This window comes from Hippoglossus stenolepis, chromosome 4 (assembly GCF_022539355.2).
Source record: "Hippoglossus stenolepis isolate QCI-W04-F060 chromosome 4, HSTE1.2, whole genome shotgun sequence".
Taxonomy (NCBI): Eukaryota; Metazoa; Chordata; class Actinopteri; order Pleuronectiformes; family Pleuronectidae; genus Hippoglossus; species Hippoglossus stenolepis.
This window is the reverse complement of record NC_061486.1, coordinates 13,396,017-13,418,865: the sequence shown is the minus strand read 5'-3', so window position 1 is coordinate 13,418,865 and position 22,849 is coordinate 13,396,017. Positions and strand designations below refer to the sequence as shown.

The 22,849-nt window shown below is 39.9% G+C and overlaps 2 protein-coding genes across 51 annotated transcripts; both read right to left on the bottom strand.

The window, feature by feature from the left end:
• Positions 1-564: 564 nt before the first annotated feature.
• sh3bgr (SH3 domain binding glutamate-rich protein) lies at positions 565-16,207 on the bottom strand. Of its 50 annotated transcripts, none has more exons than XM_035154273.2 (12): positions 16,028-16,206; positions 14,703-14,888; positions 13,894-13,974; positions 12,926-13,009; positions 10,496-10,666; positions 9,198-9,224; positions 9,085-9,105; positions 6,973-6,999; positions 4,526-4,552; positions 2,935-2,964; positions 2,408-2,469; positions 565-1,244 (listed from the first exon to the last, which is right to left on the bottom strand). In XM_035154273.2, exons 1-11 carry the CDS (start codon positions 16,070-16,072, stop codon positions 2,452-2,454), a joined length of 717 nt encoding a protein of 238 aa, XP_035010164.1. In that variant the 5' UTR covers positions 16,073-16,206; the 3' UTR covers positions 565-1,244; positions 2,408-2,451. The 50 variants fall into 50 exon arrangements, with proteins under 50 accessions (XP_035010164.1, XP_035010165.1, XP_035010166.1 ...); XM_035154274.2 differs by having other exon boundaries at positions 9,085-9,111; positions 9,204-9,224; XM_035154275.2 differs by having other exon boundaries at positions 9,198-9,221.
• Positions 16,208-18,840: 2,633 nt separating this feature from the next.
• Positions 18,841-22,646, bottom strand: get1 (guided entry of tail-anchored proteins factor 1). The gene is made up of 6 exons (XM_035154319.2): positions 22,498-22,646; positions 22,255-22,414; positions 21,632-21,797; positions 19,951-20,018; positions 19,735-19,849; positions 18,841-19,194 (listed from the first exon to the last, which is right to left on the bottom strand). The coding sequence occupies exons 2-6, from the start codon at positions 22,342-22,344 to the stop codon at positions 19,121-19,123; spliced, it is 513 nt and encodes a 170-aa protein (XP_035010210.1). The 5' UTR covers positions 22,345-22,414; positions 22,498-22,646; the 3' UTR covers positions 18,841-19,120.
• Positions 22,647-22,849: the final 203 nt, after the last annotated feature.

The window sequence follows — 22,849 nt, the reverse complement described above, 5'->3', positions numbered from 1 at the left end:
TATGATTTAAAAAAAGATGACAGGTTTGGTAATTAAAAAAATAGAAAACCTTTGGCAACTTGTATTTTATAGGGGGAAAACATATTTTTTACCCTCCTGAGGGTAAGGGCCGGGTCCATTGCTGGCAAAAGTTTGTTTTACTTTTGATACTTTAATATTAGATTTAGCTGTTAATACTTTATACTTTTAAGTATTTCTTTGACCAGTGCTCTTTTCAACTCTCCAAACTTTGTTTGTCTTGACAAACTTTAAACAAAGAACAAATTCCTTGCCTCTTATTTTTACTTACAGTGGGGTTCTTATAGTCGACAGGCTATTATAACTATATTTAGCATATAAACAATGCTGAAATGGTGCAGTGAGATAACTAGAGTACATGATTGGCCATTTCTTTCCATATCATCTAATAATAATAGCGCATTTTCACTTTACGCCTCCACCCAGAATCTCTGGGGACAAGGCAGTTGCTTTCCTGTTGACCTCCACACTGCTCAGACAGCACAATAGACCATTGATTCATACATGTCGACAAGAGTTTAAAATAAAACCAAATAGAACAACATGTTTTTTTTAACCAGTCTACTTTATTGCATTTTCAAAGTCTTAGTCACATGTTTCACTCTTCATTCAACAAAGTGCATTGATTAGACAGGAGTATTGGCAGCAGTAATTGCAGTTGTGCTGGAGTAGATCACAGTCCTGCAGTATGTGCGTATTTTCTTCCTCATGTTGCCATTAGAAGTCTTAGTTTGCATTCATACATTCAGTTGATGGGAGAAGGCACAGAAATGAGAGTGCAGAAACGAGCTATGAACCTTTGAATCTGAATGCGAGAAGACGCTACAGCTAAGGATTGCCAAGGTAATGTTTTATTTTGAATAGGTCACTGCCTCTTTGTGCTAGAAAACTAGAAATCTCTTAAAGTAAAACATGAGACACATGTTTGAATTTAATAAAATAACTGTTGGTGCATTTTACAAAAGCTACTCATTAAAAACCAACTGACGCCGCGAGGCTACGCTGCACATTTCCATTACAGTATGACTCTACACGCAAAATATAAAAATTAAGTCATCATTGCAGTCAAAAGGGGACGGTGGGGACTGGGGGTCACAAATGTGGGCTGTGGGACTTCTCAGTTTGGATGGCGTTTTCAGTGGGGCCTTGGGGAGGGGTGGCAGGAGCTGTCTGAGGATGTTGAGCGTCAGGGGTCGGGGAGAGACGGTACAGGAGGCTCCTCCGGGCTGAGACATAAGAAGAAAACAAAAGAGGTCACACATGTTTCAGTTGTCTGTGGCGGCTGAGGGAGCCACCATCGCTGTGGTGTGTGCCACCCAGTGTGCCCAGTCCTCCGCAGGCACATGTGAAGCCCACTTAGCAATTTCCTCTAACATGGCGTGACAGAGGCTCGCAGGGGTTGGATGACGGGTGGGAGAGCGGCATTGCCTTTCCCTTCAAAGCCTGCTCTGCGGCTCTCTTCCTGCAGTGGGTCATAGATGGCCGACGTGCACAGAGAGGAACTAAAAGACAGGCTTTGAAGATTAGGATTATTATCATCATCATCATCATCACTGCCTGGGAGGGACAAAAATAGGATATGTGTGACGTTTTTCTTAAAGCTCCAAACGATCCTCAGGCAGATGGAGACGGTGGAGGCAGTCCCTTGTAAACAGGCAGCTGAATTAATTGGTTTCCTCTGACTGAACACTTTAAAGTGTAAGTCAACAGAAAAAAAAAAGACAACCAAGGTGAAGCAAGGACGGCATCAGCTTTAGTATATTTCATTTGTTATTAATTTGATTGGGAGAGTGCTCATTAATCAATAGACAAAATACCAGAGTTAGCCAGAGTTAGTTGTTAAAGCTAATTTCCCTGTAGCTATTTACATGGCAACCGGGGATAAAATAAAATGATCCGCATTATATAATGACAAATATCTATGGATGGTATGCGCATCATGCAAACCGTCCAAACTAACCCATGATTAAAACATTGCAGCCAATAATAAAATAAAAATGATAACCCATGATTTAATAATACACCCCAGTAAAAACAAGCAAATAACCCATGATTAAAGTACATAATAAAATCACACAATACAATATGAGATTATATGTAAAGGCCAATTACATTGTACTGTAAAGTCAGCACAGTATATAGTGTAGATAAAGCAGACAGGTTGAGTAAGTGTTGTTGTTGTTGTTAAAGTGGCCTTTGAGCCAGGGTCAAACACACAAAAGCATAAAACCATTTCACAACACAGCTATATGTTTTTAATGAATCTGTTTACATAAAATTCTAATATGAAAGCAAACACCAAGAGGATCAGTTCACATAATGTTGCACTGCCCTCCAGTGGTGAAGCATTAAAACTTGACAGCCAAGAAAAAAGGAGAAGAGTATTCACCTGGGCAGCAGCAAATCGACATCATCCACGTCACCTAGCTTCAACTACTCCGCCTCTTCCTCCTGTTTAAAGACATAATAATGTGTTTTTACAAGGGAAGCAATAAAAGATGTCAAGGGTAAGCATAAATAATTAAAATCTATTTTGAATCTAATCTTTAAGTGTGTTTTAAATTTGCATAATCCCTGTGAGGATTGGGGCAGTGTGTTTGTATGCATTCAAGGCATTTAATGGATTTAGGACAAAAGATAACAGTTGGATCTGCTTGGACTATTGCAGAGGTACAAGCAGCAATGAGGGCAGGAGATTTCTTCTCTCCAAAAACAACCTTGATTGCCATCTCCACTGAGAATGTTAAATCAAATAAAACCAAACATTACTGGGACTGAAGCTTCACCATTTTCTATTTCCCACAAAAAAACATCCTCTGAGTTCGAGTGAAATAATACTTTTTGCAGGCAGGTCAAGCCCCAGATGGATACAAAATAGATTCAAGAAAGTAGATTCTACTTTCTCTGTTACACTACCTGTGTTTCTTCCAAGTCTCCTTCTTCTTCCTTTGACACATAAAAGAGAAAAAGAAAGAAGGGTGTCATGTGAAGTCATGGTCCAGGTTGCAGGAAGGTGAGAGGACTTCACGTATTAGTGGTTGAAGTTATGGGTGGGTTAAAAAAAAGTTTAAAGCAGAGAACTAGAGAAACTAAGGAAACTCTGTAGATCCGATAAGAGTGGTTCTTCGTTTTATGTTGTATTTAAGTGTTAACACTCAAGCTGGGAAAAAGGGAGTGGACATCATTAACCATAATTAGATGCTATAATCACTTGATTCCATCCAGTCGTACAATTACAGGTAGCTGGAACCATAGACTGTGTATAAAGATGGACGACATGACATTCCCTAAAAGTGAAGCCAAAACATCTCAATCCCCCCCTGGTGGCTGGCTGCAGTATAGTTCATAAATCCAGATTTTTTATGAAATGGGATGTTTAAAATAATAAGTTAAAAGTAAACTTATTGAACGTTGGTTCCTCATATTTTTAACCGCTAAAGTAACCATAGATTTTACTGTAGCCTACATAAAGATGGACAAATTGACTATTGCCAAAAGTGAAGCCAAAGTGTCTCGATCGCCACCTGGTGGCTGGCTGCAGTACAGATCCCATCTACTCCATGTAAGTGAATGGGACCTGGACCAAACCAAAGTCAAAGTACACAAATAAATCAAATAAAGTTTTCTTAAATTCTGTTATCACAATGATGTTTGTTTAAGTGTAATTTTTTCCAGCAAGTTTGGTTTTAATTCATTATTTAATGCTAGAAAAATGTAGTGAAACATCATGATTGACAATTGAGACTGACTCATGATTGGTTGAGCATGTGTATCGGTGGGAACTCGCCCCCATGGCTCCACACCGCGACCTCTACTGCGCCGAATGCGCAAAATGCCAGCGTTGAGATATTTTGGCTTTTTTTCTGGATAGTGGGAGGAAGTAGAGACACATCATCCATCCTCATATACAGCCTGCAGTTACTACATACAGATTTTTCCGCTTATTTCCTCGTAGTATTGCAAAGTAACGAGAACTGCTCCATCTCCTCCATCTTATTTGGAACTTGTCACATCCACTTTGTTTGTACTCTTGGCAAAGAGAAACAAAAGCTATAACTTCTTTAAAAAATGGGGGGGGAAAGCGGACTCGTCCCCCTGTCAAGTCAGCGCATCCCCCGGCACTTGTGACATCTAGCTCATGTGGAGACAGGCAGAGACAAACAACACAGCAAAACTTCCCACCTGTTCTTCCGGCTTCAAAACAAAAAAAGTAAAACTGTGTTGGCAGACTCAGAGAAAATGTCTATGTGAATATTTCAAAACACCCACTGCAGCACTGTACTAACAGCGAACACTGTGGTGTCCTCTCTGCATAAATTCCCGAGTTGTGTCACATTGCCCCATTGTGCACTGGACCACATGATGCGAGACTTGCAAGAGACAGCGGTAAAGTTAACATTAACCTGTACTTACAGCCTTTGTATGCAATCAGGTCATGCATGAAAAATCCCAAACTAAATATGATTCACACCGTGCACAACATGGGTAGAGCGAAATTCAATTATACCTCTTGTACTTCAGCCTCTTCTTCTTCCTGTGGGAGATTAAATCAGGTGGTGTTTAGTCAAGTCAAGAGAATATCCATCCTACGGTGTATGGCGGGTATTTCTGTTACAGTCACCATGCTGCACACCAGCAGGCATCTCTATGGAGGGAAAAAACTACCATTCCATGCAGCACACAGAGAGATAGAAGAAAGAGGGAGGATAGTGAAACTCAGGACATCCCAAAGCAACTACCTCACTGCCTCATTCTTTTTGCTCCTGCAAGAAAGGTAGGACGACAAACGGCAAGATAGATGGAGAGTTGGAAAGGAAAGAAGGCAAAGCAAAGCGAAGCAAAGATGATAGAAGAACACGCAGAGGCTGGAATGTCTCTGAGAGGCAGAGTCCTTTCAACAAGATGCTGAGTACGGGCATATTAAATACAATTTTTCTAACTGAGGTTGATCTGGTTAGTTGTGATCTCTAAGGTAACCTGGCTCCACCCGGGCACGTTAGGTCGGGTGGAACTTTTAGTGAGCAACAGCGCCCTCTGCAGTCACAGGTGGTGATAAAGTTCTTCATCTGAGTGATGAAGTGGTTTTCATGTAGAGAAAAAACTAAGCAATCTGAACTGAAACACAACAGAACAATGGATATCCCATATGATGCCCAACTTCCTGAACTAGATGAGCTGCTGCTGTAACAAACACACCTGGCATTGTTAAGAATTCTTCAAATTTAAAAAATCTCCCTGCTAAACATCGAAGACAAATGCTGATTTTAATGACCTTTAAATGATGGTACCTGCTCACCAAAGGCTAGAGCAGGAACATCAAACTAATTTTGGAATTGCTATTTTTAAATTTAAATAAGAGCTGTGTGGAGAAGTGTGGAAAGTCCCTGAAGTGAGTCTTAATCCAAATAGTCTAACCCCATCATCAGAGCTCTGTGCTGTTTGAACAACAATATGCAAGCAAGTGCATACAGTAGGTCTGGTTTCAGAAGTGGACGGAGGCACAATGAAGTCCGTAGTCTCCCTTATAACTGAAGGCTGCCTCAGTGGTTTATCAATATTCTACATCTGGATTATGATGGACAGAGTGAACACTCTTTTCAAAACAATTTTAGAGACTTAATCAAAGTAACACTGTAAAAAAGGGTGGGTAAACAATAAGATTTGAAAAGAGAGAGGGATGTTGTTTAACCCCCGTCCACAGAGAAAGTGACATACCTGTAGGTGCGTGCACGTTAACATGCATTTTGACTCATGTGACTGTATAAATAGATCTGGTAGATGGACATAAGGTCTCCTAATACAGGGCAATGTCAAACTGATGCAACATAAATAAGGGACTTAACAGTATGAGGACAATTACATTACTATTTTTTAATACTGCCAATTTCCCGATGACAATCACTGAAGGTCATAGTTTAATCATCACTGCATATATAAGTGCATGGGAAGAGTACACACTCTTAGAGGTTACAAGAAAAACCTCTTGATATGGCCAACAGTGTTGTCATGTACTGTATTCTGTACCATGCTGCTTATCTAGATATGATTGGTCCCTTTTGGCCTGATGGCATGGGAAACTCTGAAATGACTTTTTCTGGAATGTCTTCAGTGTAACACAAAACGAAGAATCAGGGTCACATGAAGGGTAAAAACAATTTTGAGATTTCGAGAATAAAGCCATAATATTTTAAGAATGTGAATGCAATGTGTTATTTTAGAGGAGGGATATCAGAAGATCAGATATGACCTGTGTTCAAATAAGGAATGTGGAGATTCTTGTTGTTGAGTAAAAGTTTCAAAAATAACAAAATACTTAATATTTTGGCTCATCGGCACCACATTATCATAAGTATCAGGACTTTGAAGAGATGAAGCAGGAAATTTAGTCTATTCTTTTGTGGAGGAATAAAAGTTTGGTTGTGGTCGGCTGCAGGGCTACCATTAGTTACATCTAAGTGCTACTCAAAGGAGATTCATAGTTTGTCACGAAATCAAGATTTTGGAACCAGAAGAGAGCACAGGTTCTCATTGCTGCTTATTGCCCTTTTTCTAATTGCATAACGACTTTATTATGGAAATATTATGACTTTCTTCTCATTAAATTAGACTGTCCGAGCAATTTTACTACTTTAGAAAATTAAATCAAAACTTTATTCTCAAAATTATATGACTTTATTTTAAATATGATGACTTTCTTGAAATATTATTACCTTTTACACATTTAATTAAACTTTTTTATAATTAAATTAAAACTTTATTCTCAAATTTTATGACTTTATATTAAATATAATGACTTTTCTTTTAATAGAATTACTTTCTTCTTGATTATGACTTTATTCTCAAAATGAAGCTGAATAGCTTACAGGGAGGTGGGAAGGGATGGGGGATTGAAAAAGGACAAAACAAACTGAGGAAGGCTAGAGGCTGGTACAAAAACACATCACAGGAATCTACCTCAAGCTGTCGCAGTTCTTCTTCCTCCTATAAGGAATAACAGATAGTAGGTCAGCAGGCTGTGTGGGGAGCAAAAGAGCACCACAGGCATGCGCTACAGAAAACAGAATTAAAATGGAAACTATGGGGATGGTTGAGGTTGTCAGGAAGCAGCTACAGGACTGGGAAGAAATGAGGAACATGGGTGTTAGCAGGAAGAGGGGTTAACAACGTGGAATAGAGGGATGGAAAGAGAAGAGTTAGAACATGTCAGCATATCAAAGAGTATATACACAGTTGAGTGGAAACAGCAGACCAAGACCCAGCCCCTGCCCCCCACCACCCTGACTCAACCACAGGAGCCTTCCCTGATTTGTGCACCATCAAACCCACACTGCTGATGATTATATGGAGGAACCGTAGAAAGAGGCGATCACCGACGCACAGTTACCTCTGACTGCAAATCCTCTTCTTCCTGGAGGGAGCAAACCAAGAGATGGACAAAAAGGGCAAAGAAGGGGGTCAAATGCTATATGGTGCGCTCATGAGGAACATGACTGGTGTGTGATCAGCAGCAGCAGGAGACTGTCATGAATTGAAGTGAAGTGATTTAAATGGACTGGAAGACTGACAGAGGAAACATGTAGATTCTTAAATAGAGCTGCCTGAACTGGCTGATGGAAATAGACATGTCTAGTCAATCATTGTTTGAGCTATTTCAATTAAAATGGCTCGATTACAATTTGAACTTCAAAGACGAAATGTACACACTGTTTTAAGTAGCCTACAATGTCTAACTGTACGGCATATTAGGGCCATATTGTAAAGTCATTATACTGCAAGAACAAAGTCATAATTCAATAAGGGAAAAAAAGTTATAATATTTAGAGAAAAGGGGTTGTATGCCTCCACCAACCAGTGCAGTTTCCATCTACATAAATTGGTTTCCTCTGATTCATATAAGGTCACTGTGACATTTATCTTTGACGACTGAAATCTGATCCGTTCATCTTTGAGTCCAGGTGACAACTGTTTAAAGTTAAAGAAATCCCCCCCTTGGCGGTGTTGAGATGTCACATTCAAGAGGTTCCAAAATATGTTTTGTGAGGCTGGTGTGACCTTGAACTTTTACCTTTGACCACCAAAATCTAAACATTTAATCAGTGAGTCCATGTGAACATGTGTGCCAAATTTGAAAGAATTCTATTGAGATGTTCCTGAGATATTATATTCACAAGGTAAAACATGTGTTTCAAGAGGTCAGTGACCTGGACCTTTGACTTTTGACCAATAAACTCTTATCAGGTCATCCATGAGTCAAAGTGAACTTTATTCTAATAATATTACAGCTTTATTCTCATAACATTATGACTTCATTCTTGTAATAATATGACTTTATTCCGATAATATTGTGACTTTATTCTCGAAATCTCTTTCCTTTTAAGTGGCCCTAATACTCAAAGTAAGCAAAGCATTAAGAGTTCAAAGTTAGTTGAACCCTAAAGGTCAAGTAAGACATTCTTTAAACATTGTCCAAATGTCTTGTAATATTTTCCATCTTTTGTAAAAGGCTGTTGAATTTGTTTGAATTGTTCCTAATATTTGCAGCACAAAAGTTTTCTGTTTAAATTAGCAAAAAGAGGTAAAAAATATGCAAGTTTTAGATGCTACTCAACTACAAGGGAAAAAGAAGGGGATATGAAGCTTGGAAAAAACTAAGCATAAGTAATATTCCTCTACAAAACATACTAGACTTATGTTAGTATTAAATAAAAAAGATGTGGAAGTGGGTAAAAATATAGATTAGAACCATATTCACATTGATATGAAAAAAAGATTCATGCATATCAACAAATTTCTGCCCAATGTTGAGTGATGCAACTGTGACGAAAAAAAGTTTGGATATCCACTAGAATTATTATTACAGTGAATTGATTTGACGGTTAATAGAAAGAAGAGCAGCTTGCGTTAGTAATAATTATCGTAGATGACATTTTCAGATCAGGGTTCAGGCATGCAAACTTGGCTGAGCTCTGGTGACGATTGGTCAGAGCACTCATTCTAAACCAACAACTACTGCTAAGAATGGAAAGAGTTGGTTAATGAACATCCACACACAGTGTCCCTTCTTACCCTGTCATCATCAGCTTCGTCCTGTTCAAGAAAAGACCAGAAAACGACTGAAACACAGCCTCTTTAAGCTTTTAATTCAGTTCAGTGTGCTCAGAAACTTTAGATAATCTCACCTGTTCTTCTTCCTCTGCATGAGCCTGCTGAAAGAGAAGAGAGGACAAAATTAGAGACGTCAGACTGCAAAGACAGAAAACCGAGGACACTCCCAACAAACAGTATACAGTATACAGTATATCCAGACCAGAGACTGTATATAAAGATGGACGACATGATGACATTCCCCAAAAGGGAAGCCAAAGCGTCTTGATCTGGCTGCAGTATAAGTCATGAACCCTGCCTCCTCCATGTTAGTGGATGGAACATGAACCAAAATAAAAAGTCAAGGTGTACACTTCAAGTGCAAATTTTTGGGCTAGTTTGGTTTTAAATAGTTAAAGCTATAAGAAACGGGGTGAAATGTCATGGTTAACAGATGAGACAGACCCCTCGATTGGTCAGCCATGTGTATCGTTGGGACCTCGCTCCTATCCCCAAATATTACCACGCAGACTCCGGCTCCAAATGATGCAATCAACACAAGATGGCAGCCTTCACATCCACGACATTTGCCTTGTTTCCGGATAGTTCACCAAAAGTGAAGCCAAAGCATCTTGATTGTCACCTAGTGGCTGACTGGAGTATAGGTACCACACCCCACCACATCATGGTATGTAAACCAAACTAAAAAAAGATGTTTACTGTCATTATAGGTCGTTCTTATCACAATAATGTGTATTTTTGGCAAGTTGGTTTTATTAGTTATTTGATGCTACTACTGTGCAGACCCTGGCTCCAAGTGACGTTCATATCTGGGACATTTTGGCTTCATGTATGGATGGTGGGAGGAAGTGGAGACACGTCGTCCATTTTATACAGTCTATGGTTGGACCCTACTGACACAGCCATGAACATGACAGTTAATAGAGAATGTATATGCAGTGCAATTGGGGATCAATCATCAAGATGAGTGGTAACAGAATCATCAGTCAAATATAAAAGGGAGGTGACAAATGAGAGTAAATTAAAAGACAAACAGAGACACGTTGAAAAAGTTGCAGTAATAGAGAAGTTAAATGTCCAGTGGTGCTTAAGGGACAAACGGGAAATGATGAAGAGGAATGTTGCACATGGTGGGTTAGTAAATGATTGAATCCAGGGAGAGAGGAGGAGATGCAATACAAGGGGGACAAGAACTTAAAAAGGAGGCAAATCCTTGATGTGGAGGAAGAAGACGACATTAAAGGGAAGGTATAGATGCTGAGGGGAGAGAAGCAGAGCATGCCAGGTGAAGGAAAAAGACATTCAACACATTCAAGAAGTGGAGGGAGAGGCCGAACGAAGAGAGGATGGATTCTAGTCTAAAGGCAATTACTGTGACTTCTGTAACCTCATCTGTTTCTTCCACTGCCTCCTCCTCGTCTGCAGGGGCCTCGTCGCCTTCTGTTTCCTCTTCCATGGCTTCATCATCTGCATTCTCTCCTTCCGCTACCTCCCCCTCCTCCTCAACGTGTGCATCTCCGTTACGCTCCTCCAGTGGAACCTCCTTATTGTAAGGTGAAAACAACAACTGGTGTTCAAAATAAGAAAAACTTTTAATGTCATAGTTGTTCAGGCAGCTCGTCAGTCTGGGAGGTGCGAAAACTTAAAATGTAGGTGTTAGTCAACTCTGGGAACAATGTGGAGGAGGAGATGTAGCAGTTAAAGGTGAAGACTGGAATGTCAATGATCTGGATGAATTTCAATGTGACCATAGATGAGAGTCAGACATGGCCTTAAAGGAATACTTCAACATTTTGGATATTATACTTATTCACTTTCTTAAGAGTTATATTAAATGATCAATATAACTTTCAGCAGCCAACTAGATTTTCTCTGGAAGGAAAAGGCTGGAAACATAAGCTGCTTTCAGACATGCACTGAAGTCTGGACATTTCCAGTGGGTCTGTATGTGAGAATGCAAATGTCCTAACCAATTGCTCTGGACATTTTTCTGAAACCTGTCCTGCTTGCCCCTGAGTTAAATGTGTGGGAAATGTCAGAGTGAGTCCATGTGAGAACACAGAAAGAACATTTGCGTAAAAATCCCAGCGAGAGGGTGTGTTTCTATCATGTGATGGAAGCAAAACTGGAAGAATAGTGTCTCGTGATAAAAAAAAGAGGTGCCATACAGATAAGATGTCCACTTGGAAAGACAATGAGATTCGAGAGCTTTTGACGATAAGCGACGACGCTTATGTCCTGCCTCCAGCATACTCACGTGGCGTCACATGACATCGTTTTCTTAATCTGCACAACAATTTGACATTATAATTATCAATTTGCCATTTTGCAGAAAGTTATGTACGGTTCCCGATTAAACAAACCATACGGTATGTAACATGTTCTTTGGCGTGCTTCAACTGTTCCTCAACTAATCAGTCTATCACGACATTCCCACTGCAAGCCTTGGTGCTCATTTCAGAGGTTTTTCTGGATCCAGTTTCTTTATGTAGCTGTTCACATTATCTTTTAAAATGTGGCCATGATCCGACTCCAATGTGAACTGGTCAGGGCCCTGATGGGACTCACATCTGATTCTGGCCACTTGGGCCCGCTGTGTGAACGTAGTCTAATTAACAGAATTTAATAAATCAGCAGAGAAACAGAGTGGGAGCTGAACTCTGCTCAAAACAAAATGCAGCTAAATGAACTCAGATTTCAGGTTCAGTTTTACAGAAGCATATAGCGTTTACTGCTTTGTCTTTCTGAATGAACTAGCTCAAAATCCTTGTACTTTCTGTCAGTACAATCCCAAAGTATGATCCCTGAGCTGCCTGCACAAAGCCAACAGACTAATAACAATGCCTTCTATATATCTTAAAGACACAAGTATATCCCAATGTCTTGAACCAAAATAAAACTGAGTCACACTACACAGGCAGGTTATATTTGCTTCAAGTAGTAGGTTATTTAGCCAATTAGGTTAAATCAGTGCTTCTTTTGGGATTTTGAGGAAGGCAATCTCATTCATTGAGAAAAACAAGTGGACGCAGTACGCTTCTGTGCTGCTTAACAGGACTCTTATATTGTCATGGCAACAAAAAAACAATAAATCCATTACATCTTCTTCTGCTACTTAAATCTTAAGGTAGAAAATCTGGGAAACAGTATTTTGCGGCCATGTCAATATCCTGCAATGTAATGAGTGAAATGTGTCAGTGGAGTAACATCCTGCGTATAGGGAATGTTTGCTGAATGTTTGTTATTGACTTTGATGGATGAAGAGTGGAATGCAGGAAGTGAATGATTTACAGTATTTTCTTAAGGAATGTTTAGATTTGGGACCCAGTCTGTCTCCTATGTAAACTGAGAAAAAAGTTAGGACAGCAAGGATTTTCTATAGGGAGGAAAAATGTTAGAGAGTGGTATCAAATGTAAAAGACATAAAATGCTTTTTAAACGTCTGCAAAACCACAATAACAACAAAAACAAAACAAAAAAATCACAAAGCAAATCAAACTTTATAAAGTACTAACATGAAGAAAGGAATGTAGGAACATGATGCTTCACTATGCTGTGGCACAACCCAGTGTTATAATGACAACTCCATATTCTGTTAATGTGAAATAAAAACATTCAATCATGCAAAACACAAACAGATTAGTGAACATCGTGATGACTGGGACAAGAGGAAAATAAAGGTCTGATCAAGTCGACAGGTTGGGACAGAAGTGAAGCTGTTAAGGGACACTGGATGGAAAAGGAGAAAGGTGAAACACAGGTGAAAAGAAACACAACATGAGGGAAGAAACGATGGCATTACTATTGTGTCCTCAAGGTCTCCGTTCATTTCCTCAACATGGTTCCCGTTCGTCACAATGTGCGCCTTGTCAGCCTGCGCTGCTTCCTGTGTCAATGAAATGTCCGAATGTAACACAAGTGTATGATACAGAATCAGTCCTGAAAAAGTACTGTTTGGATCACCAGACAATATGCTGTTCACATTTTTAAGTTACAGCCTCTTTGAATATGGCCAAACCAAAATGGTTTCCTTGAAATCAAAGTGTATTCTTTCAATGTATCTAATAGTGAAAAAAAGATGTAACAGATTTGGAAAAATGTAGAGAAAGGCAGGGTCAGTCTGAAGTAGCGATATTTTAAATTTTATTCAGCATCCGCCAGGGTGTATGAAAATATAATCTGACGTGTTGAAAGAAGTAAAATTTGGTTTAAAAAAAAAAAAAGTAAGACAGCTTTTCGAGTCGATTACACTCAACGCGTGACATGCTGTATCATTTATGTATTAATATTTGATAACCTGATCATTTAAAATATGGAATCTGGTTTTCCTATATGTATTTTGGACTCTTTTGTATTATTTAAAATGCTCATGCAGCTGGGTTTGGGATTTTGATCTGTTCATGTAAACATATACTACATGCATGACAAAATAATAAAAACTTTATCATTTATGCGGGTATAGGTGCTAGCCTAAGACCCTTTGTAGGGCTTTTAAGTTTTTTAATAGCCTGTTGATTAGCCTGTTTATTTTTTCAATTTTTCAAGAGGTTGAAATCCTACAAGAATATCCTAACTGACAAAATCATCAACTAACAATGTACCATAATGTCACACAATATCAATAACAGCTATACTTAAGAATATAAAGTTGAACACTGTTGACACTGTCCCATCACAGCAGATTTACAGCCCGGTATATAGGGGTAAGGGAAATTTTGTGATTTTGTTCCGATTTTTTTCACACAGTGGAAAATACGAAATTTTTCCAACCTTGGACCCAGGGGGAGGGGGCAGCCCCAGGAAGGCGAACACAGAGTTGTCCTCCTTGGCATCGAAGAAGGTGTCGTAGTCCTGTTTGAAAATATGAGAAAAATGTTCTACTCACTCGTTGTGTGCAAGCAGTGGAGCAGGTCACTACATTGTGATTGTATATACAGTAACTACCATGTTTTAATCAAAGACTGTATATAAAGATGGACGACATGAGCGCTCCCAAAAAGTGAAGCCAAATTGTCTCAATCGTCACCTTCATAAATCCCTTCCACCTCCATGTTAGTGGATGGGCCACGGACCAAACTAAAAAGTCAAAATATATATACGTCAAAAGGACTAACAGTGGTCAAAAAACTATCTTGAAACACGGGTTTGACCCCCAACTACCCATGAACTGGCTCTCTGATTTAAAAAAGATTCTATCATTGAATGTTACAGTGAGATTTAATAAGGCAAAACCCACCATTACTTTCTGGAGTATTGTATTAGAAGAATTGTCTAACAATTAAGGATGTCTGTATCTTGGTTTACAGTTTCATTAATATATCGCAAACCTTTGATTTCATGAGTTGACCTTTCATGTTGTAAATGGTTTTACAGTGTTGACTTTTTGATCAAATAAATGTGAATCACAAAAAATATATCTCAAATAATTTCTATCAAAGGTGGTTTCTGATATTTTCAGTCAAAAACGTGGTAAATCCACATGAAAATACATATAAACTCTGTACTATTCTTCAGAGGTCCCTGCATTTAACATCTTGTGCCATTCAGTAATCAATAAACAGTCTTAAGGACAGACTCACCCCACAGTAGCTCTCTTCATTGAAGATCTGAGGAGGCAGGGGGATCCCGTTGGCTGGCTTCTTCTCCTCTGGGACGTTCTGCCTCATCCACATGCGGTTCTCCTCGTTGCAGGCGATGTCCAGTGGATCATACTCCACTCTAAGAGCCTCCAGGAAGCCGACAACATCTTGCTGCTTCTTTTTGATCTGGGGGGCAGAAAAATAAAAAAAATAACATGATCTTTATGAAATATCAACACTGATTTCACAGTATGTGGGATGGAAGGCTGTAATTTCTGATTTCAAAGATGAAAAAAACCCTGCACTTCTATCAGGTTTAAGTGTGCAACAAACACGAGTACATGACACACACAGAGGGTTCAAATAAGGAACTTGACACCCCACACCCCCCCGGTCTCCTGTCCTTACAAATAAACATACAAACCAGGCCTCTAATGAATCGCTGATCAACAGAAAATTAATCCCCAGCTATTTTGATAATGAACTAATGGTTTATGTGATATATTTGCTGGTTTGAGCTCGAAGTGTACTCATTTCGACATAGTAAATTTAATATCTTTGAGTTTTGGGCTGTTAGTTAGACACAGCATGTAATGTAATTTAACCTCTGGAAACCGACGGTCTATTTTTCAGTAAGTTCTGACAAATTGTAGCCTAAAGTTTAACTAATTATCTACTCTTTTTTTTTTAAATAAAGATTGAATTGTCTTCTGCTCATCTGAAAACAGTATGGGCAGCTTGCATTGTCCCAACACAGACTCAATGAGGCTCTATGCACATGCAAATCCAAGGAGAAACAACCAGGTCTCCCTGCTGTGACTGAGACAACAGTTCTATATCCAAGTGGGCCACCATGCCACCATGCCACCACCCCCCAGTTCAAAGTGTTTATTTAGCTCTGCCAAAAGTAGATCTAGAGGATGAATGCGCCCTCCCTGCAGTGGTCACAACCTAACTGTTCCTACAAGCTAAATCTGATCATCACATGTAATAAGAAATTGTTGTTGTTGGAGGGTATGATCCCAACTGGTGTGGTTTTTAAAAACGTCTGAATATCGGGGTGTGAGACACAAAATGAGTTTGAGACCCCCTGCTCGAGAAAGATCTGCATGTCAATGAGCTCGACCTGATTACAATGAGATAGCACTAAAACAAGACTAAAACACAAATGAGCGCAAACAAAGCCAATGGAATGTGAATAATCAAAGGCGGCTGACATTAATTCCGAGGTTTAGCGCTGTCGAGTCAGAGTGAGTGAAAAGGTTTTGCGGTTTTGCGGTAAGTTTGCGTCAACGAGAATTCGTGCGCACAGAGTGAAAACTTACCGCGGTGGATCCCGATGAAGAGGCGAGGAAAACTTTGATCACCATTATTTGACTTTATAATGTGGAGAGTGTGCAACAAGTAGACTCTTAAAGGAGCAGGCAACCTCCTCTATTATTAGAGCTCACCCACGACAGAGACATAGCACTGAGATCACTCACACACACACACACACACACACTCAGCAGAGGCTATATTTGTCTCCATCAGTGCAGGATTGGAGGGATCTGGCCCCTAGGGGCGCCGCACAACGCTGACTGATTGGCAACTTCAGCTGTCTGTCGGCACAGGGGCACAGTGGAGTGGTTCTGCTGCGTCCTGCTGAGTTCATATATGGACAGAAATAGCACTGACCAGCAATGTAGGCTGTAAGACTCAGGTTCCCAAACGCAGGCCCTCGGACCCCTTAAAGGCCCGTGGATCAGGATCCCATGCAGAAAAAACAGGGAAATGCTGTATTTCATTTAGTTGTTTGTGAAACTTGGAATATAAGTTTAGACAAGTTAGGATAAGATGTTTAACTGAACAATGTTCCTTTCTGTCAGTGTAATTTGATGGCTAATGTGCAATCGGTCTCAATATATACTGCTCACACTGTTTATATTCTCTTTACACTGTATATTTTATTTCTTTTTTTATATATATTTCCTTGTGTTTGCATTGCATGTTTACATAAATGAGATTTACTTGCACAAAATAGTAACTTCGGTTCATAAAGGAGGAGACCAGGACGCCAGTTGTCGCTCACCTTATTGGTGTTTAATGTAACAGACTGATTGGCCGAGAGCAAAGCAGCTGCACAGGACCCCAGGACACTTGAACAGGGTCACTATAGGCCGTGTATGAAGATGTTTAAAGCGTCTCCACTATGGAATATGAACACTGCCATTTTACACAGTCAGTCTCAGCTGTCAATACCTGAAACAACAGAACCCATATTTGAGAAAATGTCATTTGCTGAGTACTTTGACTCTCTAGTTTTGTCCATGTCCCATCCACTAACATATGAGAAGTCAGATTTAAGACCTATACTGCAGCCAGCCACCAGGTGGTGATCGATCGATTGGTGAGCAACAAGAGACAGCTTAACTCAAAAAGAAAGAAAAAGGGACGCTTTCACTTTTCAGGTTAATATGAGGAACCAATGTTCCTTAAGTTTAGCCAAACTTTATTTTTAAAATCCCATTTTGTATCAAGTCAGTACACGTTGGAATTACAAGGTCTATAGATAAGTTTTACCAGTTTTTTTTCATGCAGGGCTTTTATGAGCAGATTTCTCTGTGATCCTTTAGCTTGAAATCTTCAAATATCTGCACCTGCTTCACATTATTTTTTTCACTATATCATCAGGTATATGGATATCTATTTTCTGTTAAGCTGAGGCTTATGTTTTCCTGTTCCTATTTTTTCTCAGATTGGAAATGCATGTAAAAGTGAAGTATATATGTGAGGCAGCTGTCTTCACTCTCAAGAGGGATAGTGCCAGTGAGCCTCATCACAGACACCTCCAGATGTTCCTCTCTCCAGACTGTGCTGTGGCTCTCATAGTCCACAACACTCATCTTACAGTGAAGACCAGACTGACTCACTGACGCCAGAGGCAAAGTCATCAGACAAATGGCAAGAATCAAGACTATCTGTTAGAGAGGAGGGTATTTTATTTAACATGATTTAATATGTGTAGCAGGAATCATGGTGCTTATACAGTATATAATGTAAATATATTGAAACTAATTCATCTAATCGTGTGTAGAAAAAAACAACAACCAGGGAACTGTTCACAGCCGAACTATGAAATTGCCTCCGATCAAGCCTCAGCAGGTTTCAAACCAGAGGATCCAGTCTGACAACTTTTCTGCATCAGTAAACTATAGCAGCAGTTAACTGAGGCCCAGACCGAGAATACACCCCCATCATCACCACACAGTGGCACTGCAGCGCTATGCAGAGGACAGTATTCCCTCTGGTGTCTCCCATGCTCAGTCAGATCTGAAACGTAGTTAAATCATTACGTGCACAGGAAGCCCAGAGACACAAAAAACAAGCTGTCGGTGGTTACCCATCCTTAGAAGTTGGAATGATTTATCTGTGTGCACCTTTCATTTACCTACTCCCACATATCACCCAAAGTCTAAATAAAAGTCACACAAATCATATATTGGAGAACAGGTGAAGATCTATATTTGTCACCTATAATTGACCATTAGTGAACCACTGACACTGAGGGCTTTATGCTTCAGTTTGATGGTGTAATTCCTGTTTAGTGGTCACCAGTGAAACTGAGAAAACTTGGATTGTTATTAATGTTCTATGTAAGCATTTTGCTGGCACAGACTTTCGAATAACTTCAAATGTTAATCTAGTTAAGATATCAGACAAGATAGACTCTAGTAATGGTTTCTATTATGTATCATAGACACTTTACTTGCTAATAAAATGTGTACATTTCACGTCCTGGAGGCGAAAATGGCACGGAATTAAAGGAGTGGCCCCAGGCTTTGTGGCCACTAGGCAAATTATGCAATCAGTATGTTTCTGAACACAGTATAACATCATATAACATCGGTAACACAGACTATTGTGGCTACCCTACCTCAGTGTGAGTGAAGGGCGATTGAAGACACAAGAGTGGAAGAGTCTTTTGCTCTGAGAGAAGTCATTTCATTGGTTAGTTTAACCTTTAAGATGCCATAAAAAGCTGAACCAGTAGATAAAGTTTCTTCATTTCAATCCATTACAGTTTTACTTTAAGAAAACTACCTGACATGTTTCTACTGGTCAACTCACAATTTGCAAAGTGACACTGAATGAAAGCTTTTCTTTTGATATTCTTTATTAAAAGCGCATTTCAGTATTTCCAAATCATAACATTTTGAACATTCTCACAATAAGTTAAAAGAAATAAATCACCATGACAAAATTCAACAACAACAAATCGGTATGTTGCAAAATGAGACGGCCAACACCAAAAATGCACTGCATTTTTAGAAGTTGACCTGGAGCAGCAGACCAAAAAATAAACGGAACAAAACTTGAGCGTTCAGCTACAGCGTGTTGAGCAATATGTGAAGAAAAAGGTGTTCGATGTTTGATCTCTAGCTGACAGCATGGAGGCCCAGCGTCACTACTTTGTTGCAAACCACCAACCAGGATGTGATTCCCACTCCACCTGAAAGGAAAGGACAACTGTCAGTGAATCAATAAACGGACTGTACTATGTGACAAGTTTAAAGCCCATTTTCCACTGGTCAAAAGCCCACTAACATCTGGCTTTTGTCTACAATGGGAATGGGTACAATCGTCATTCACTCCTGGGTCAAATGACTCTGCAGAAGACAGGTTTTTATTAGTTCCTGCTCCCATCGGCAGTGATGGAAACAAGACACCCGGGTGAACGCGTTAATTTGGCAAGACTGCGAGGTGAGAGAGCACCTCAGTTTTCAGTGCATTTGTGACATCACGCACCGGGGGAAAAACACGTTTTTTGCGGCTTTACAAATATTTAAATATGGAAAAATAGAGCAAACTGTCCTTTACACATAAACCAAGTCCTAATGTATGTTGTGTTGATTGAAAAAAGGTTATATTTGGGGTGTCCCACTTGCATTTGTAAATAAATTCCCTTATTTTTATCAAATACAAAAACACTGAGTTTTGACTGTGACTCAGACAAATTTCCCCAGTGAATAATAAAGTAAATCTTGATTACCTGCCACTCCTGTTGGGAAGGCAACCAGTCGCTCCACAGGGGCAATCCATCGACTGGGAACCACTGTCACCGGATCAGAGTAATACTTCCATATCAGGGAGACCATCAGAGCAGCCTGACAAATTAAAGAGACACATGGGTTGGTACATCATAAAAAAATAGGTATATCACTATGTAGCTAGTAATGTCACCTATTTTTTAACACTCTCCACCTACCTGTAATATATAAAAGGCAATGTTCACAACCCATTTCATCTTGGCCTGTTGTGCAGTTCTTGATTTCACTGCAGGAGAGAATATAAGTCACTGTTAGGCTCAGCAAACTGATTGATGTGGCAATGTAGCCTTCAATTATTCTGCCACAGTGCCTGTTATACCGGTTAATCAGACTGCACCGCCATTTTGTTTAAATCACCAAGAAGATTATGTTTTCGTCTGCACTTGTTTGTTTGTTAATTAGTTTGCAGGATTCACAAGAACTACTCAACCGATTTCCATGAAATCTTGTGGAGGGGTAGGGCACGAACCTAGGCAGCACTGTGAGATATGTTTTATTGATTTCTCTGAGAGTAATTCATAGATCTTGATGGGAAAAAAAATTAGGAAAGTTCAAGGGACCGATGTATGTGTGTGTCCCCTGATCTAGTAAATTCACATGTGGTTTCATAAGGGGACTGTGTGTGCTCTAATGAGTGCCATTAGTTCATAATGTGAATCACAGATCAGGAGAAACTGGCAGTGATTCAGAGTTCTAAAACCTGAAGAAGAGCTTTTTATTGTCTATTTCCAAGTATTGTTTTCCAGCTATTTGTAGGGTAATATAGCATGATTACAATACAATTACATTGTGATGTGTTCAAGGTCTTGAGGAAAGACTGAAGGTGATGTCTGAAAAAGTACATATAATTATATATATGAGAAATAATGATACATTAAAGGAAGTATATTTTGTTCATTTTTGGATATTACACCCAAATACTTTTCGTTCAAACAGAGGAGAGTTCCTATTTATCAACACAATGGTAAGGGCCATTCGATTCAGCCGTTTGGGACAGAAAAGAGTGATTGGTTAAAAGATATGAAACATTGAGTAAAACACAGGCTGTGTAGCTTGATCAGGGGAGATAGAAAACTATCTATAAAATATAAACGTGGCAATTATCTGAAACACCTTTGCACTGCTGGCAATGTGCATCACACTCAAATTCTATTCAGCCACTTCCTTTCTTCACCCGACCTAATCCTGAGGCTGAGAGTGAAGGACAGCGACAGGCAGCAGCTGTTCATAGTGGACATAGAGTGGAGTGTATTATCCAAAACCTACTGCAAATTCCTATGGGTTGTGGTTTTAATGTGTAAATCTGCTGTAGTAGACATGCACAGGTGCGGAAGACTCAACTGTGCAATTTACAGTCACAGTGACAGTATATCGTCATATAGTTTCCCTTGAAGAAAAAACAGCTACTGTAGGTGGACTAAGTAACATGAAAAACAAATCAGCAGTCCTGCATCGAGAACTGCCTTTTTTAGGGCAGGGCCATAAGACAATATCAATACTCATAGCAATATAGTTTTTTAATATAATACTTATACATTGTGCAAGCACAGGAAGGAGATACCGCACATAAATGATCTGCCTCAGATTTGTAAAATGTTTCGCTGTTTATCAAGTATTTGTAATTTTCTGCTCATAAAGAAGAGTTTAAAACCACATCCTTCGCTCAGGAGCAAACATCAGTCTTTGAACTGAACTGGAGTAATAATGCAGCATTTTTTGTGTTGTTATTGTTTGTATGTTGTTACTAGATGTTCCTCATAATTAAACACCACTTCATCTTCGGGGCTCCTGCCATCTTCTCCACATCTTCTCATGTCAGTAACTACTGCTGCTGCTCACCGTGTGTTTTCAGCTTGTCTGTCATCTTGTTGATTTTGCGCTCCAGTCTGGCATATCTGGCAAACTCATCCATCATGCTGATGGAGGACTGCTCCTTCTTCATCTCCTGGACCTCAGCCCTCATTTCACTCTCCAGCTCAGCATCTTTCTGCACCATCTTTGAGAGCTTTAGGAGGAGAAGGGTGGAGAAGGCTGTTACTGAGGGAGCAGGGGGACATGGTTATCTGCAGTGGAGGCTGTGGTTTATAGATGCAGAGGCTCAACAACACAGTGTTCCTGCTTATTGAGCTATCCCAGAGCTTCAGCCAACAGATTTCCATTATGCTAAGCCATCTGTAGCAGCAGAGCTAATATGTAAACACGGTTACACAACATTACATTATTTCCTCTTGAACAACCATGTTGTAAAAAGCTTGTCCCCTTGGGTTTTGTTATTAGAAATGGTTCTCAGACAAACCACACCCATGTAGTATCTATTATGTATTAGCTAATTCGCTCAACCAAGCTAGTCCACAAGGAGGCTGCAGTCTGAGACGAGGCAAAAACAGAAACAACGACAATACACTGCTCCCGCCTGCGCTTTTCAGTGAAACGTGTCGTATATAACATCAGCCGCTACTTACGAAAGAGGATATGGAGGGCAGGAGTGTTTTCATGAGGTTGCACAGGAACACCGAGCCCAGCACAAGGAACCACGCATACCCGGCCGCCATGTTTGTTCTCCTCCCCCCACCAACAGCCTCCTTGTTGCAGCTGTGGAGCCGCTGCAGCAGCCACACCGTGCTGTTACATAATAACTAGGCCAGTCAGGTTATTCGGGTTATAACGAAAGCTAATAATGTACAAAGAAAACATCTTTACAGCACCTGGTCGATCTTATTTATTGGATGGTATTGATTAGATGTGTGTTTCACAAAGATACATAAATGAAGCACTTAAACCGATTCACGAAGGTTTGTTTCGTTCACGTGCGGCCTTGTTTTAAAAACTCCATCCATGTTGTTTTATTCCCTTTTCTCGCACACACCCTGTGTCTCGGTGACTTTGCTGGGCTCAGTGATTGGCACACGCTTTGCCCATACAGGTATGGTGTTATGGTTCAAAAAACATGCTGCCTCGGCCCGCCGGCGAATCACCGAGAGCGGGAGGCGGGGCGCCGCTCTTCCCTGTGGATTGGTAGGAGGAGGGATAAAATATGCCCGAGCGGGGGATCCAATC